The 16,663-nt window shown below is 45.2% G+C and overlaps 2 protein-coding genes across 2 annotated transcripts; both read right to left on the bottom strand.

The window, feature by feature from the left end:
• Nucleotides 1–288: 288 nt before the first annotated feature.
• On the bottom strand, nucleotides 289–4,627 carry LOC100830872 (SEC12-like protein 1). The gene is made up of 10 exons (XM_003559245.4): nucleotides 4,096–4,627; nucleotides 3,873–3,973; nucleotides 3,193–3,325; nucleotides 2,838–2,929; nucleotides 2,450–2,549; nucleotides 2,296–2,368; nucleotides 2,107–2,227; nucleotides 1,110–1,229; nucleotides 701–771; nucleotides 289–602 (listed from the first exon to the last, which is right to left on the bottom strand). The coding sequence occupies exons 1-10, from the start codon at nucleotides 4,303–4,305 to the stop codon at nucleotides 514–516; spliced, it is 1,110 nt and encodes a 369-aa protein (XP_003559293.1). The 5' UTR covers nucleotides 4,306–4,627; the 3' UTR covers nucleotides 289–513.
• A 534-nt stretch (nucleotides 4,628–5,161) lies between these two features.
• LOC100831179 lies at nucleotides 5,162–7,036 on the bottom strand. The gene is made up of 6 exons (XM_024457902.1): nucleotides 6,947–7,036; nucleotides 6,294–6,344; nucleotides 6,044–6,208; nucleotides 5,893–5,946; nucleotides 5,656–5,802; nucleotides 5,162–5,534 (listed from the first exon to the last, which is right to left on the bottom strand). Exons 3-6 carry the CDS (start codon nucleotides 6,155–6,157, stop codon nucleotides 5,262–5,264), a joined length of 588 nt encoding a protein of 195 aa, XP_024313670.1. The 5' UTR covers nucleotides 6,158–6,208; nucleotides 6,294–6,344; nucleotides 6,947–7,036; the 3' UTR covers nucleotides 5,162–5,261.
• Nucleotides 7,037–16,663: the final 9,627 nt, after the last annotated feature.

Genomic DNA, 16,663 nt, shown 5'->3' on the forward strand with positions numbered 1-16,663 from the left:
CCGAAAACATCAGATCTCTCGTGAACATGCTCCACAATGATAAATGAAGTAATTTAGAGACATGAGCTGCTTGTCAGCTCCGGCCATCACATTTTACTCACCCCGTTTCTTTTTATAAAATGTTCTAGTTTTGTTCTAAATCAGACTTCTTAGAGTTTGATCAAGTTTATAGAAAAATCTGCCGGCATCTACAATTTTAAATTAGTTCTATCAAATTCCTCATGATATATCTTCGTAGTATACTTATTTGATATTATAGATATTAATATATTTTCTATGGACTTGATCAAAATTTTACAAGTTTACTTATAAAGTTAAAAACGTCTTATAAAAAGGAAATGGGGGAGTAATATACAAGGCTCCTTAGATTTATCGTGGTTGCATCCACCCATTCATTATCATGCTAAAAAAGATGTGCAAACTAGGATCTGTTGAAGTACAAAACTCTAATGATACCATGGAATCCATTCTTCAGAAACTCGAGGACCTTGCTCCAGAATCAGCTCCGGGGGGTTACAGAAGGGTTGTGTACTTGAAGAACGTGTAGAAGAGGATCGCTGATGCCCCGAAAAAGCTCAATAGTACCAGCCAAATTTGCCATACTGTATAGAGGGGAAAGCACAGCGGCACTTGGTAAATATTTATGTAAAACATGCAAGAACGCCATTTGCAGAAACATGGGAGTTTCTGTAGTCTGTACCTTTCCAATCAGCAGGGACGTTGAGCTTTGTGATCTCTGCTCCCCATTGGTGCGAGGTGGAGATTACAACCCTGCGATATAAGCAGACATGAGCTAGTGTAACCATTCGGATTTCAGACATTAATTCAGCGCTTTCAGGTTTTTTGTTTTTGGCAAAATAGTGCTGTCAAGTTTCAAACCTCATAAACCCAGTGAAGAATCCTGTGAGTAATCTCGAAGTAAATAACTTCAGGAACTTTGAGCAAATACTGACCTTATTACTAGTTCACGAGTTTGTCAGTGCTTTCAGAAAGACAATTTAAATCTAGAAACTTCTGTTATGTATGATGTAGTCGATGATTGTTTTTAGCTAAGCAGTTGGGTTCTTTAGTGTTCTCGCTTCCTGTGGCAATAAATTGATCATCATTACCTTTCTGTAGGACAAAATTCAATCGAGGAAATTGGGGAGCCAAGATGGATCTTCTTGCTCAAGTGAGAAACTTGCATCGTCTTCACATCCACAACACAACAGTCACCATCATGGCTTCCTCTAGATACAGATGGAAGATGCATCCATATCAGTAAAACTTCACAGCCAAAGGCTAAAAAAAACCCTTCACAGCCAAAGGAAGACCACGCATCCATGTGGAGATCTCAGCAGATTTAGACAAGCATGATGAATTTGATGATGAAGACGTAGTACGACACGCGGACAGATACAGATAAGCAGATAAGTCAGTGTCGTTTGATAAAATAGTTGTTAATTTTAGAATTTGATAGTAGCATAACAATTACGAGGTGGCCAACCAAAATGTTCTTCAGTCAATTGCACACACTTCAGGTACTTCTGCTACAACTAGTATAATTTCTTAATGCTATTTTTTTTTGGAATGTTGTGGAAATGTCTAACCAAATATCATCCATAATTTTGTCAGGGGGACATTTATCAGAATGCATATAAATTTCTCTAACTAAACAGTCAACTCAAGAAAGTACTGAACAAGATGGCTGGCTTATGAAAAGTGTGAGAAAGGAAAATCTAGAAATTTGTTTGAACTCATTCTTTTTTTTTTCTCGAACACGCCGAGCGGCGTGTCTTTTCCATTAAGAAGAAGGCGCAAGAAGCGCAAGTACAGGCAACAACAAAAACCCCAAGAGGGGCCAAAAGGAAAACAAAGAAAACAGAAAAAGAAGAAACGGAGAAGAAGAAGAAAAACGCCTTAGGCAACTAAACAAAGAAATTAACAACCATTTAGGCAACTATACAAGAAGAAAAATTTGTTTGAACTCATTCTTGGAAACAAATAACTACTGTGAATAGGCACGCAAACTTCAGAAATGCAGGTATGCCTTCTTGAAACACTAAAATATGGCAGTATTTACCACAGTAAATATTATACATGAGATCAACCATCTCATCCACTTACAGTGCGAGATACTTCCCATCCAAGCTAACTGAAAGTGTGGAAATAGGCTTTGCCAGAAGTCTTTTGTATCCAATTCTCTTCCAGTTAGTTATGTCCAAAACCATAGTCACATTATCCTTACCTATTTCAGCAATTAAACAATTGATTAAAGGTGGCCGGTGCAGCATTAATTTTTATTGAAAAGATTACCTTTTACAAGTGTGCAAAACAAGAAAGGTTTAGTTCCATCCCTAGAAAAGCAGCAGCACTCAATCTTCTCATCCTGTAAATCAGGGAAGAAATGGAAACAATACTGTCAAACAAATGATTCAGTTTCAGTTATCGAAAAGTGGAAGTACTATACCGCAGATCTAGTCAAATTTACTAGTGGGGCTCCCCCATCTAGCTTCCATATTCTTGCAGAGCCATCAGTGGATGTCGAGACTAAAAACTCTGAATCCAAGCTGCATGTAGAAAAATGCACTATATCAGGATCAGAAGATACCAACAATAGCTTTCTAAAGTATGAATGCAGATAGTAATGGCCCTCAATTGTAACAAGATCTCCTGTGCAAAGGTGTTGCAGTAAAACTATCAAGATACTACCTAACAGCTTTGATATGAGCAGAGTGGTTCATCAAATCCTATTGATCTGAACAAGTAGGTAATACAGTCAATACACTAGTGAGGTAATAATGCATCTGTCGACTAATGCAAGGTTTTTTCAAAGAAAATTTTATGCCTTTATTCACCTAATGTCCATGTCTCGGAAGGATTTATGAGCTTTAGGTTCATCCAAAAGCACAGTGAGACTTGGCCATTGAAATATTCTGAGACGTCCATCCTGTTTTAATGGGAAAAAAAGGGAAGTTTAACAAATCAAATTTGTGATCTGCAGAATCTGAAATTCAGAACTTAATGATAATTTATAGATCAGCAGAGTAAAAATACGTCACAGCTCATTGTTTAAGTTATACCTTGTTAAGAATGAAGTTATGTATCTAACAAAAGACTACATAACTAGCAGCAGACGATAGTTTGATGCTTGAAAAAATAATAATCAAAGAGCAAGTCAAATAGTAAATTTTTTTTGGAAAGGCTTGATACCTCACCACCTATAGCAAACTTAGCACCATCAGTACTGAATGCCAAACATCTCTGAGGCCCAACTGATTGGAGAGGTGGACAATCTCTTGAAATAAGGTTGATGCTGAATTCCTCATAGACCAGCTTAAACAGCCTACAAGTGAGATAAAATGCTGTCTTATCCAGGTAGACTCTTCATGCTTCAGTAAAGAGTACGAAAGAGGGGTACAGGGTACTTGACTGAAGTTGATATAACAGAAGAGAACAAGAAAGGGCTTCATTTCTGTTGTCAAGAGCCTGAGGAATAAGCATGCTCTCCTCTCCTACTGACTATTCTCTCAGTAATAGTGAAACACAGTTTCAAATTTACTGGCAGTCAATTGCATGTTGCAGAGCAAAGCATGTACAAAAACAGCAGACTGACCCTTTGCAGGTGCATTTCAAATGCATCTATCAATCCTATTGGTTAAATGTCCAATTCCAGTTTCAGGTGATGATACTTCTGTCACTAAATTCAGAACACTGACAGCATCAACAAGGAGCAAAACAAAAAACTCTGCCAACAAAGTTCAAATCAAACCGACCATCTATTAGCCAATGTATTTCTAGGAGACTCGTTAGACATTCAGAAATTTTCAAATATAATACTGAGTCCGAGCTAACGAGCGATTCAGCATAGCAAAAAGCGACGAGCCCCTCACCTGCAGCCTTTGGCGGTGGCGCAGACGAACTCGTCGCCGCCGGGGTGCACGGCGATGGCGCGCGGCGCGTCGGCTCCGTCCTCGCCCATCACGACCCTCAGCTGCAAAATTGAACCCACCGACCGATCGATCAGAGACCCTACCGGCCGTAGTAACAGAACAGCAAAGCACAGGCGCCGAAACCCCCGATCGAGCTAGAGAGAGGGGGACGGGGGCGGCTCACCAGGGGCTCCTCGGAGGCGAGAGCGGACTTGCTGGCGTCGAAGGCGAGGAGGTCGAGGAGTGGCGGGGACGAGGCCGCGGCGGCGCGGCCGTACAGCACGAGGAGGCGGCTGGCCGCCGCCCCCCCGTCCCGCCGCCGTATCCACGCCCCACAGGTCACCTTCCCGACCAACATCGAGGAGGGAACCTGGCCGCCGCCGCCGCCCGCCATTGGAATCAACCAACCGAACGGCAAGTGCACTACGATGTTCGCTTCGCGGCTTCTCGAGTTCTATACCTATGTGCTGCGATGAGTCGGGGCATGGGCGGAGAGTGCGACGCGACGGAACCCGTATCGTTTGGGGGCGGCGGGATATTCTCAGGCCGGCCGCGCGCCGCCAGGGGGCGTGCACGCGTACGCGATCCGATCGAGCGCTCTGGCAACTCCGCCCTGTCGCTGTCGACATCCATGAGTTCGGCATCCTGCGATCGGATCCCGCCGGAGCCAGCTGCTTCGTGCTCTGCTGCCCATTCCGCCAGCCGCGCGTGGGGGACGAATGGAATCCGGACGAAGACATATTGGCGCGGATCTATTGATCAAGAGGAGATTGGTAGTAGACTCGTAGTCCAACTAGTGCTCACGCCGTTTGATCCTCAGACTTTCAAATTGTGACCTGCCGTCGCCTCGTATCTTTTTTTTTTTGAGCTCCTCGTATCTTTTCTTGTACTAGGCACTAGTCACTGTAACCCTATTCTTCCTACGTGCACTATTTCGAAGAAAAGAACATATGCATTGTCGAACAAGGATAACTACGCCTATTATGAAAAACGTTTTGCTATAAACTTGATCAAATTTTAGAAAATTTGACGGTCAATAAAATTTACAAATCCCATATTTTGGCAAAAGAAAAAATATTCGCTACATCAATGTCAGATGAAGATAAAGAGAGCCAAGTTAAGTTTTCAATAAAAAGTGGTCCAAAAATTTAAAACACACCAGAAGCATTCGAACTTATGTTGACAAGAAACAACATGACTTTGAAGTCACAAGATTATTCTCATGTGTTTACATGAATGATGGCATTGCATCATGTACATACATGTAAAATCTACTTAACTCACGCGGAGCAGCCTCCAGAACCTCCATAAGAGCATTTCGCACCTTCGACCGATGTGATAGAGTAACAACTACTTCTGGTCTCTAATTTCTGTAGATGCGTCTCTAATTCTGCCATCTTCAGTGATGAATGAAATATCGGTAATTGTCGCGGCCTTATCCGACTGCGGGAATCCGCTACCCATGGGAGGAGATGGGGCGTCCCCATTCCTTACAACAACGCTACCAATTCCAATATCAGTCACTTTTCCCAACCTGTTGAACAACTTTGCAAGGTAATATCTCACGGTTCTTGGAGCCTTGTTGAAGCCATAGTGTATCCACCAATTTCCAGTTGACTTCTCCTGCCATTTCATAGGAGAAACTTGCATTATGCAAGTTGAATCTCACCCATGCCCAATTAAAAACATTATGCTCCACATGCCTAACAATTGCAAAGTACGCAAGCAAGATATAATTTGTTACTCTGAAAATTTTGATTGTAATCTTCTGTCGCTTCCCATTAACATCGGATGCATGCTTTATGGGAGTGCCCGGCACAATTTTTGATCCACTTGCAAGCTGGAATGCAGGACAAGCCATGTCATAGCACCCTGTGCGGTACGAATCTCTCTGTTTCATACATACATGAAAAACATGTCACAAATTGGTGTGCCATACTCAAGGAAGATATATAGTTCGAGTTCACGTGAAGAAACATACCGTCCAGGTAGTGAAGAAGTGAGTACGTGAATCCCCATAATGTCTTGGCCAAACCTAGGGAGAGCATTAGCGAACATTGAGTAGGTCCAAAACAACGATGGTAAGATAGGAGCAATTTCACGCATCCTTATCTAGGTAAATGTCAACTTACTTGCCATCCAACCCAAATTGCATTCACATCTATTTTGGGATCAGGCTGTCGATTATGAATCCAAATTCCTGTTAAGATACGGCCATCGCTGATGTTGTGTCCATACACATCCATTATAGCCACAAGGCCAAAGTAGCTAGCAGGTGCTGTTTCATGTGTGGCAAACTGTGGAGGGATGACAGTTAGAAAGCTAAAAAATGAAAGGTCCAAAATATTGACATGCAGAAGGTTCTAGAATAGAGGAACTCACATAATTGATGCCACCGTCATTGTTTGATGGAAAAACTTGTTCATACCATGCCTGAGAGACTTCAAAGTGAGTATGCATTATAGACTTTTTATTCGTTGTAATAGGTTGTTTTGTAAATAAAAAAGATTGAAACATTTAGAAAATATACAATTTTTGAATAGGAAAATATGTCAGATTCAATTAAAAAAGGGGTCGAATGAACAATCACAGAGCATTACAAGGAAGATCAAACATGGGGTCTAGGACCCCTCATGCATGTATTTCCTTTGTGCGCAATCCTAGTCTACCAATAATAACCAAATAATCCACCCATATACAGTAGTATAAAATATCAAGATAGTAACATTATATACAGAAATACTCATCGGATACAATTAATTTGCCCAACTCCTATGACTTGGATGCTGCTAAATTTCCTTTCTATCACTAGAAGAGAAATGAATATAGCACATAGATAGGCGTGTTTCCAGAATCCCCCTTCCTCTAATAGGAGAAGTTATCAAGCCCCAAAGACTCCATGTTGATCATTGTGTCCCACCTCATGGTTCGTGCCACAAGTTTTTAATACATTGGTTAGTCAAATTTGTACTAAAACAGATTACTTGCGAGAAAAGGAAGTCCACGTACGTGTATTGATGAATCAACAAGTTTACCTTTTTGATGGTTGGATGCAATTTGCCTCCTTGGATTTTATGAACAATGAAAATAACATATAGAGCAAGAATATATAATCCTAAATTAAGCTTAGACATGAGGAGATGCTGAGAGAATACAAGGGCTGGGTCCTTTATATAGATGGGTTTCTGATAGGCATTTGTTACGAGAGATTGGATTTGGAATCTTCACAAATTAAATATGGGCACATAAATATACATGTAATTGTTATCTTTCAATAATTGATACATTACGAAAGATTGAGTATGAAATCTTCATTCTCTATCTAGCATTGAATATATATGGATAAGATGCAAATAAGGTCAATAAATGTGAGCATTAAAACAATTATACAGTATAACTTATAGCTCAGCAGAGTAAAATATGTCACGACTCATTGTTTAAGTTATACAGTATAATTTTTACCTGTTAAGAAAGAAGTTATATATTTAACGAAAGAGACTTTATAACTAGCAGCAGATGGTAGCTTGATGCTTGAAACAAATTATTACCCACCGACCGGCCGTAGTAACAGCAGAGCCTGAACAGCCCTGTTGCTGCCGATATCCATGGTGCCCGGCCCAATTAATCGAGTTCAGCATCATCCTGTGATCGGATCCCGATCCCGCCGGCGCCAGCAGTTTCGTGCTGCCCGTTCCGGCTGGTGCACCGTGCCATTGGCATTGTCGTAGGGGATCGGACTTGGAGGACATGAGGGACCGCGCGCGCTGGGCTGGAGCTGTGGATGTGGAGTACCCTTGTGGGGGTTGAATGAGGACGAACGGAATCCGGATTGCCGCAGATTGTAACGAGTTCGAGAGCCGGAGTGTATTGATCAAAGAGGAGATTGGCAGTAGACTCGTAGTCCAACTAGTACTCACTCTCCCCGTTTGACCCTCAGACTTTTCTTTGACGTACGCCTACATGTACACCGTCGACTCAAGATAAGTACACCTATTATGAAAACTATTTCCATAACTGAATTGATTTTCGTATTCTCTCCAATACATAAAAAGTACCATATATTTTGTACTTTGTACTAAATGGATGACACTTTTTATGGATCGGAGGGAGACATAGAATTCTAATACGTTTTGCTATAAACTTGATCAGAAATTCAAAAATTTACTTCACAAAAAAAATTCAAAAATCTGACAGTCGACAAAATATGTATGTGCTATATTTTGAAACCAAGAAATGATTCGCTAGATCAATGGTCAGACGGATTGTTTTTGTTCATGGGCCATTCAAGCACTCTGGTATTTCTCTCTTTTATGGTCAGCTGGTTGTTTTCCCCCAACAAGCCATGTTAAGTTTTCAATTAAAAAACTGGGCCAAAGATCTAAAACACACACGAAGCATTCAGACTCACGTTTCAGAAGAAAAACAACATGATATTGAAGGCAGAAGATTATTCATTTATTCTCATGTGTTTACATGATTGATGGCATTGCATCATGTACCTATGTGTAAAATCTACTTACATCCTCCAGGCCTTCCATAAGAGCATTTCGCACCTTCGACAGATGTGATAGAGTAACAGCTACTCTTGGTCTCAAATTTCCGTAGAGGCACATCGAAACCAGTGATTCTACCATCTTCATTGATGAATGAAATATCGGTAATTGTCGCAGCCTTATTAGACGGCAAGAATCCGCTACCCATGGGAAGAGATGGGGTGTTCCCACTCTTTCCAACAACGCTACCGATTACAATATCAGTCGCTTTTCCCAACCTGTCGAACAACTTTGCCGGGTAATAACCTACAGCTCTTGGAGCGTTGTTGAAGCCATAGTGTATCCACCAATTTCTAGTGGTCTTCTCCTGTCGTTTCATAGGGGAAACTTGAATTATGTAAGTCCAACCTCACCCATGCGGAATTCAAACATCATGCTCCACATGCTTAACAATTGCAAATTATGCAAGCCAGATACAATATATTACCTTGAACACTTTAATTGTAATCTTTTGTCGTTTCCCGTTAACATCGGAGACAGGCATTATGGGAGCGCCTGGCACTATTTTTGATCCACTTGCAAGCTGGAATGCAGGACAATCCATGTCAACGCACCCGGTACGGTACGGATCTCTCTGTTTTTCATACATACACGAACATGATGGTTACAATTTTCTGTCACACTCACGGAACATATATAGTATGAGCCCACATGAAGAAACATACTGTCCAAGCCGTGAAGAAGTGAGTACGTGAATCCCCATAGTGTCTTGGCCAAACCTAGGGAGAAACTCAAGAGAATTAGCAAACATTTAGTAGGTTTGAAACAATGATGGTAAGATAGCTAGAAATTGTACACATCCTCATCTAGGTAAATGGCAACTTACTCGCCGTCCAACCCAAATTGCATTTACATCTATACTGGGATCGGGCTGTCGGTTATGAATCCAAATTACTGTTCTGATATGACCATCGGTGATATTGTGTCCATACACGTCCATTGTAGCAACAAGGCCAAAGTAACTACCAGGTTGTGTTTCATGTGTGGCAAACTGTGATGGGACGGCGATTAGATAGCTAAAAAAGTAAAGGTCATGAAATATTAACTTGCAGAAGGTTTACAGTAGAGGAACTCACATAATTGATGTCACCGTCATTGTTTGATTGAAAAGCTTGTTCATACCATGCCTGAAAACATTCTCTTTGTAAATAAAAACTGATTTGTTTTATAATAAAAGAGGGCAACATATTTGTCTGATCATATTTTAAAAAAATGTAGAACGAACAATCACATCACAAAGCATAACAGGGAGGTCTAACCATGGGGTCTAGGACCCCTCTCGCATGTATTTCCTTTGTGCGCAAGCCCCATCTACCATTAGTAACCAAATAAACCACTCAACTATATTACTAGTATTAAATATCAAGATAGGAACCTTAATTATATAAATAAATACTCATCAGATACAATTAGTTTGTCCAACTCCTATGACTCCGATGTTCCAAAAGTTTCCTTTCTATCACTACAAGAGAAATGGGTATATCACATAGTTGGGCACCCCTCTACAATGCCCTTTCCTCTAATAGATCAGAAGTTTTGAAGCCCTGAAGACTATCATATTACCCAAAATGAAGAATCCTCTCTATGTTCATCATAGTGTCCCATCCCATGGTTCGTGCCACGACTTTCTAATACATCGGCTAGTCAAATTTTTGTACTAAAACAATCAAATTACTTGCGAAAAAAGAAGAAGTGCATGTATGAGTGTCGATGAATCAACATGTTTACCCTTTTGTTGGTTGAATTCAATTGGCCTCCTTGGGTTTGATGAACAATGAAAATAACATATATGGCAATAATATATAATCCTAAATTAAGCTTAGACATGATGAGATGCGAGCAAATACAAGGGTTGAGTCCTTTATATGGACAACTTTTTGATAGCCATTTATTACGAAAGACTGGATATGAAATCTTCACAGATATGGGCACATAAATATGCATGTACTTATATATATATTTTCAATAATTGATACATTACAAAATATTGAGTATGCAATCGAATACTCCATGTAGATCCCGGGTTCCTCGGGTGCCAAAATCGGTGCCTTCCTTTTGGCGATCGCGCGGACATGGTGGGCCTTTGCATACTAGTATCTTTTGGCTGGGCTACTAGTATCTGCGGAGTATATGGCCCATATCCCTAGGCGTCTGGGCATGTATTGAAAAGGTCTTGGATTTGGCCCAGGTACGGTGCGGGAGAAGCCGGACGTTGGTGCAGGATAATGTTGGACTGAATCTTTTTTTTATTACGGTTACAAACGGACCAGCCCAGTTATTCACAGATGGGTCTTGGGCCAGTCAAGCGCAGGTACATGTCATCTTCGGGTCGCGAGCCTGAGAACGGAAATGGCGGTCCCGGGCCAGTCAAGTGCAGGTACATGTCATATTTGGGTCGCGAGCCTGACAACGCAAATGGCCCAGGCCAACCAGTGAGGTTATGGGCCGGAGATGAAGGTGGAGAAGGTATAACACGGACCGTTACGATAACTGTCATCGGGTTTCCTGCTTATCTGGACGTATAAGCAGGATTCTGATGGCCGGTTTATTTTTAATCCTTTTTTTTCGAGGTTTCATGTTTTGGTTTACGTATCATTCACCGACGACAATGTATCAATTTGGCCAATAAGTCGGCTTTGCTGGTACTATGATTAGTGAACAAGTTTGGGATTAGTCAAGCCCAGTATAGATGGGTCGTAGCATCTCGGACATCTGGGCGACGGGACGGGCCACCTATGGGATTTCACTGTTGGTAGTGCGCATTCAATGCTAGCACGAACCTGGCTGACGGGATGAACCATCGATTTTCGCCGGAAGTGACCATTTTGTGGTTACAAGTTCGCGTCCGTTAGAATTTACCCGCAAGCTGATCGCTCCTCACGAGAATGTCAGAGTTGTAGTCGGCCTCCTGGAGACCCGCATCGGCATTGGCTATCACAAACCCTGGTCGCGTGGCTCCCTCCATATAAGAAATAACCGAGAGAGCACCCCCAGACAGCTCAGAACGAGCAACAAGCGTTCCAATTTGTCCAATAACTAGAGACACATAGATATCTCCCGGCCGCAAGAGAGGCCTCTCGATGGCCGGCAACAAGCGTCCAGGCGGGCCCATCAAATATCCCTGGTGGCTCCAGTCCTCGTCGGCTTCCTCTTCTCGCCTAGACCCAACTGGCGCATCCGCCGTTCCGATATCTCGTCGATCGAAGCTCCGGCTTTCTGCGGTGTCCCCCCCGCCGCCAAAGGAAGGCAAACCTATCAAGGCGGTTGAGGCCGTGGACGAGGCATCAAAGCCACACGCCCTCGCCGAGGAGTTTGACCGAGCGATGGAGGCCGCGAAAGAGGCCTCTATTGCAACCAAGGCTGAGGAGGACGCCAACCGGAAGCCCATCCTCATCTCAGATTGGGAGGTGGAACAGGAGGACGACCGAGCCGAAGAGGAGGAGGAGGAAGAGGAGGACGGGGACTACTGGACAAACGAGGATGAAGAGACGCCTTTGGAAGAAGGACCCGAAGTGATAGTCATCCTGTCGGATGACGAAGCATAGCAGCCGTTGCAGTAATATGGAAGATGTTGTCGATGCCTTGACTGAACGCGTGTCAATTTTTATTTTTATCTCTCTATCAATGAGTTCTGCTAAGGCATTAGCCATTTTAAGTTATCAGATGTTAGTTCTATCGTAATATGTAACATTTCTATGGTGTAGCAAGTCACATTAATAGTCAAGCATCGTCAACTTCCTTTTAGAAAAGACACTCTGAGTTCATCGTCTCACAACGTCAATTAGGTTACATGCATGGATCACTGTTAAATGATTACTTATTCTTAGCCAACATCCAAGCCGCCCAAACAACGGCAACCATGGACTCGCAGAAGCCTTTGCTCACACGCACAGTAGCCGCGAGGCTATACTCCCCTGCATCTATTGAACCCACGCTCCCGTTAGCTGACCCCGTCTCCACGCTTGAGCAATTCCGAATCCTGGCGCATGATGCCCATCTTAAGTAGCAAAATTTGCGTACTCGTCTATCCAGTACCAGAAATCGCAGCCTTCGAACTTCGGCTGCAGAGAAATGTTGCCGACTGTAGATCATATGAAAGGGATCGCACTTGATAGGTTAACCGAGCAATGAGAAGATAACTGCGCGGATCTTACCCCGTGGTTGATGCACTTAACGAAATCCCGGTCCTTGTTCTCTTCGGTGCTGGAAGTGTACCGCTTGACCCGCCTAAAGCCGCAGCTTGTGCAGTTTATCAGTGGTAGGGGGCCGAATGTTAGATGCAGTCGCTCGGTAGCCATGGATTCGCCGCTAGCGATCGGAGTAGGACGCAGTTTTCAGCGCTTTTATTTTTCGCGAGCGAAGTCGCTGCACTGGTTTTCCCTTTTTTGTAGATCAGGGGATTCGCTGCATCGTTGGTGGGTATCTGGGCATTGTTATTAAATGAAGTTGTTGGAGCCGTCACCAATACGCATTCATGAACCTTGCTCCATGAAGTACCCCCCCCTCCACCCGACCAACATCCCAAAATTAGACCCTGACCCATTATCATTTCCCGAACCGTCCCTGGCTAAGCTGGCCCCGTTTGTGGTAGGCCATCATGGAAGAGCACCCGAAAACACCAGGTAAAGAACGGCTTTTCATGTATGCATCACTCAGTTTTCGTACTTAGCTGTAGGGTAAGTTGGTTTTTACGTATGATTCGACCTGCTCAGGCACTGCGCATGAGACCCGTGTGTCGCACCAGTGGCACCCCGGGGACAACCGTTGCACGACGCGTGGACCTCGTCGTCGAGTTCTCGGGAGGATTTCACCCCGAGCGGCAACTACAAGCAGCCCGGCAAGCTACCAGCCTTGAAGGGCTAGCGGGGCTTCGGGAACCCGCCTGGACACCTCCCGGGAATTCGCTTGTCGGGAGGAGGGGTTCCCGAGCGCAGTCCCGCCTGGGCGCCTCCCGGGAAGTCACTTGCTGGGAGAAGAGGTTCCCGGGCGCAGACTCCCACCGCGAGGGTGGGGCCGAGCAGGCAGAGCAGCGACGCCACGTGGGCGCGCGTTGGGCGCCCAATGTGCAGTCTCACCAGAGCAAGGAGTGAGCCGCACGGCACACTCAATAAGCTGACAGAAGGGGCGTTATCCGTCTTGTCGGACAAACAGTGGTTGTCCAGTCCTATTCTCTTAGGCACTAGACCCCTAGCAGCGGGGTTGACGCTCATGCATGCATGCCAGCGCACCAAGGAGGAGTTGCTCGAGCTCCTTGCTCGCCACTTGTAAACCATGCATCGTGGCACCTGTGGTATCCCCTTGGCTATAAAAGGAGGACCCCCGCCAATGGTCAAAGCACTACTACAGAAAACCCCATCCGTGATCCCCCTCCAGTGGCGGTTAAAACGGACCAAAACACACACCGCCACTGGAGGCCTCTCGAGGCATCCACGAGGGCTACCAGTGGTGGTGATAGTCACCGCCACTGGTGCTACACCAGCAGTGGCGGTGATTTTGTTCACCGAAACAAATCACCGCCACTGATGCTGTAGCACTAGTGGCGGTGACTATCACCGCCACTGGCGCTGCTCGTGGATGCCCCATATTTTAGCAATGGCGGGCACCTGAAAAAACCGCCATTGGTGAGTCCGCACCTGATGGGTTAGCTACTCGGCCAACCGTGACCTTCCCTTGATCGCTGCAGTACCAAACTGATCGCGTTTCGTACTCCAGCGGCCTGGGAAGTCATTGTTGACTGGTTAGCCACCGATAGGATGGGCGGCCGAATCCATTTTATGTTGGTCAGATCGTCTGTAAACAAGCAAGGTGGGACTAAATTTCTCAACAGTGGCGGTTGTTCCTTTGTCACCGCCACTGGCTGTCTTCTAGTGGCGGGTCCAATAAAATGACCGCCACTGGTGAGTCGGCACGTTATGGGACTACCCAGTCAACAGTGATCTTCCCTTAGCCGCTGGAGCACCAAACTGATCCCGTTTGGTACTCCAGCGTAAGGGGAAGACACTGTTGACTGGGTAGCCACTGATAGGATGGGCGGCCGAATCCCTTTTATGCTGGTTAGATCGTTTGTAAACAAGCGAGGTGGGACTAAAGTTGGGGAACTAGTGGGAGATCACCAGTGGCGGGTATAATCTTACCCACCACTGGTGAGGCCGCCAGTGGCGGTTTATTTCTCCGCCCGCCGCTGGAGGTCACCAGTGGCAGTTATTCAGTTTGCCCGTCACTGGAGACCTCACTATATATAACCCCTGTATGAGCGCTAAGCTGTTCAAGCTCGCGCGTCTGTCTTCGACCAGCTGCGGCTCTGCTTCTCACCGGTGAAGCCCTGCCAAAATTTGATGGCGGCGGCCGGAAGGTAGCTCCCCCCCCTTCTCCTCCCTCTTCCTCTCCCTTCTTCCTCCTCCTATTCTTCTCCAATTTTGCAAAATGGCCATTAATGGTGCCTTGGCCGGCGGCGGGAAATTCGGCCCCGATCTCTCTCCGGCGACTCTCCCGGGCTGCCCCCGCTGTCTCTGGAGCTCCTCCTCACCCTAGTGATGATCCTCCCTCTCTCTCTCGCTTTAATTTTGCTCGGATGAGCTCCCTCTCTCTCTCTAGCTCTCTCTCTCTCTGCAGCTCTCTCTCTAGCTCTCTCTCTATATAGCTGGTATGGGGGAGCCTAGCCCCTGGGGGTTAGCCCTAGGGTTAAGCTTAACCTCGGGACCGGTGTACGTGCATGTTCAAACATATTGAATGTGTGTTGACACCGGCTTTCGTGCCGTGTATTTCTTATGTGATGTGATACCGGCCGTCGTGCCGATGTGGGTGGGGGTAATTTGTTTTTGATGCAGGCATCGAATTTCGTAGTGCAAAATGCTATTTTTTAAGCAAAGGTCATGCCGAAATTTTTCATTTTTGTCGAGCAAGCTGATTTGTTTATTTAAAAAAAAAATTGTGTTGTAGCTCGATGGGCCGTGCTTGGATGTACGAGGACAGGTTACGTGATGAGTGGATAGAGTGGCTGAAGACTTTTGTCGATGCCGGCGTGGAAGATATGCATAGGAAAGGGGGTGATAAGATGTGTTGTCCCTGTGTGAGATGTCGGAACAGCAAGCTGTACGAGGCAGAGGATGTGGAGATGCACTTGCTCATGCGGGGATTTATGTCAGGTTATTCAAGGTGGACTTCTCACGGGGAGGATGGCATTGAAGCCGATGGCGGCATTGAGATGGAAAACATGGAGTCTGACGACCAGCCTGGTGAAGAAGCATACCGTGGCCTGGATCCGGTACAGGACGTTCCAACCGGCAGGATGGTTGAAATGCTGGACGATCAGCATCTGCAGAATCAGTTGGATGACCCCGAGGATGAGAGGGTGTCCCGTAAGTTCGAGAAGCTGAGAGAGGATGCCGAGACACCGTTATATGAAAATGCTGGCATGGATAAGAGTGTGCTAGAAGTAAGGCTCAAGCTTTTGCGTATAAAGGCAAACTACAACATCGTGGACTCGGGATTCAGGAAGATTCTGAGTTACCTACGTACGGTACTTCCTCCGGGCAACAAGTTGGCTAAGAGCACGTACGAGGTGAAGAAAGTTACATGCCCACTCGGGTTAGAGGTCATCAGATACCATGCTTGTCCGCTGGACTGCATCATATATAAGGGCGACTACAAAGACATGCACAGCTGTCCAGTATGCAAAACATCCCGATAAAGGAAGAAAGACCCCAATCCTGATGGCGGCGAGGAGGAAGAATTGAAGCGTGGTGTGGCGGCAAAGACGGTCTGGTATCTCTCGTGTGGCACCAGGCTGGAGCATTGGTTCCAGAACGAGAAGGAGGCCAGGTGGTTCATCTACCACGATGCGACTCAGGCGGATATCGATCCTGAGGGCATGTACCGCAACGATGACGGAGTCCTCAGACACCCCGCAGATGCAGCTCAATGGAGGACTCTGGACGACGAATTCCCCGAGTTCGGCGCAGAGCCCAGGAACATCAGGTTCGGGATGAGTACGGACAGGATCAATCCGTTCGGAAACTTGAGCAGCAAACACAGCACATAACCGGTGATCCTGTTCATATACAACCTCCCCCCGTGGCTTGTCATGAAGAGGAAGTACATCCACCTATCAATGCTCATACAGGGCCCTAAGCAGCCTGGAGCTAATCTGAACGTGTATCTGGAACTGTTGAAGGATGAGCTCAAGGAGCTTTGGGAGAA

The sequence above is a fragment of the Brachypodium distachyon genome, chromosome 1 (genome assembly GCF_000005505.3).
Source record: "Brachypodium distachyon strain Bd21 chromosome 1, Brachypodium_distachyon_v3.0, whole genome shotgun sequence".
Taxonomy (NCBI): domain Eukaryota; kingdom Viridiplantae; phylum Streptophyta; class Magnoliopsida; order Poales; family Poaceae; genus Brachypodium; species Brachypodium distachyon.

Excerpts from the sequence above, each read along its gene's own strand:
- LOC100830872 (XM_003559245.4), bottom strand. The coding sequence starts at position 4,305 with ATGGCGGGCGGCGGCGGCGGCCAGGTTCCCTCCTCGATGTTGGTCGGG. Across the intron at positions 2,550-2,837 it reads TTCCGAGACATGGACATTAG|CTTGGATTCAGAGTTTTTAG; the intron begins GTGAATAAAGGC and ends TTCTACATGCAG. Across the intron at positions 603-700 it reads CGTCCCTGCTGATTGGAAAG|TATGGCAAATTTGGCTGGTA; the intron begins GTACAGACTACA and ends CCCTCTATACAG.
- LOC100831179 (XM_024457902.1), bottom strand. The coding sequence starts at position 6,157 with ATGGATGTGTATGGACACAACATCAGCGATGGCCGTATCTTAACAGGA. Across the intron at positions 5,947-6,043 it reads CAATTTGGGTTGGATGGCAA|GTTTGGCCAAGACATTATGG; the intron begins GTAAGTTGACAT and ends TGCTCTCCCTAG. Across the intron at positions 5,803-5,892 it reads ACTTCTTCACTACCTGGACG|AGAGATTCGTACCGCACAGG; the intron begins GTATGTTTCTTC and ends TGTATGAAACAG.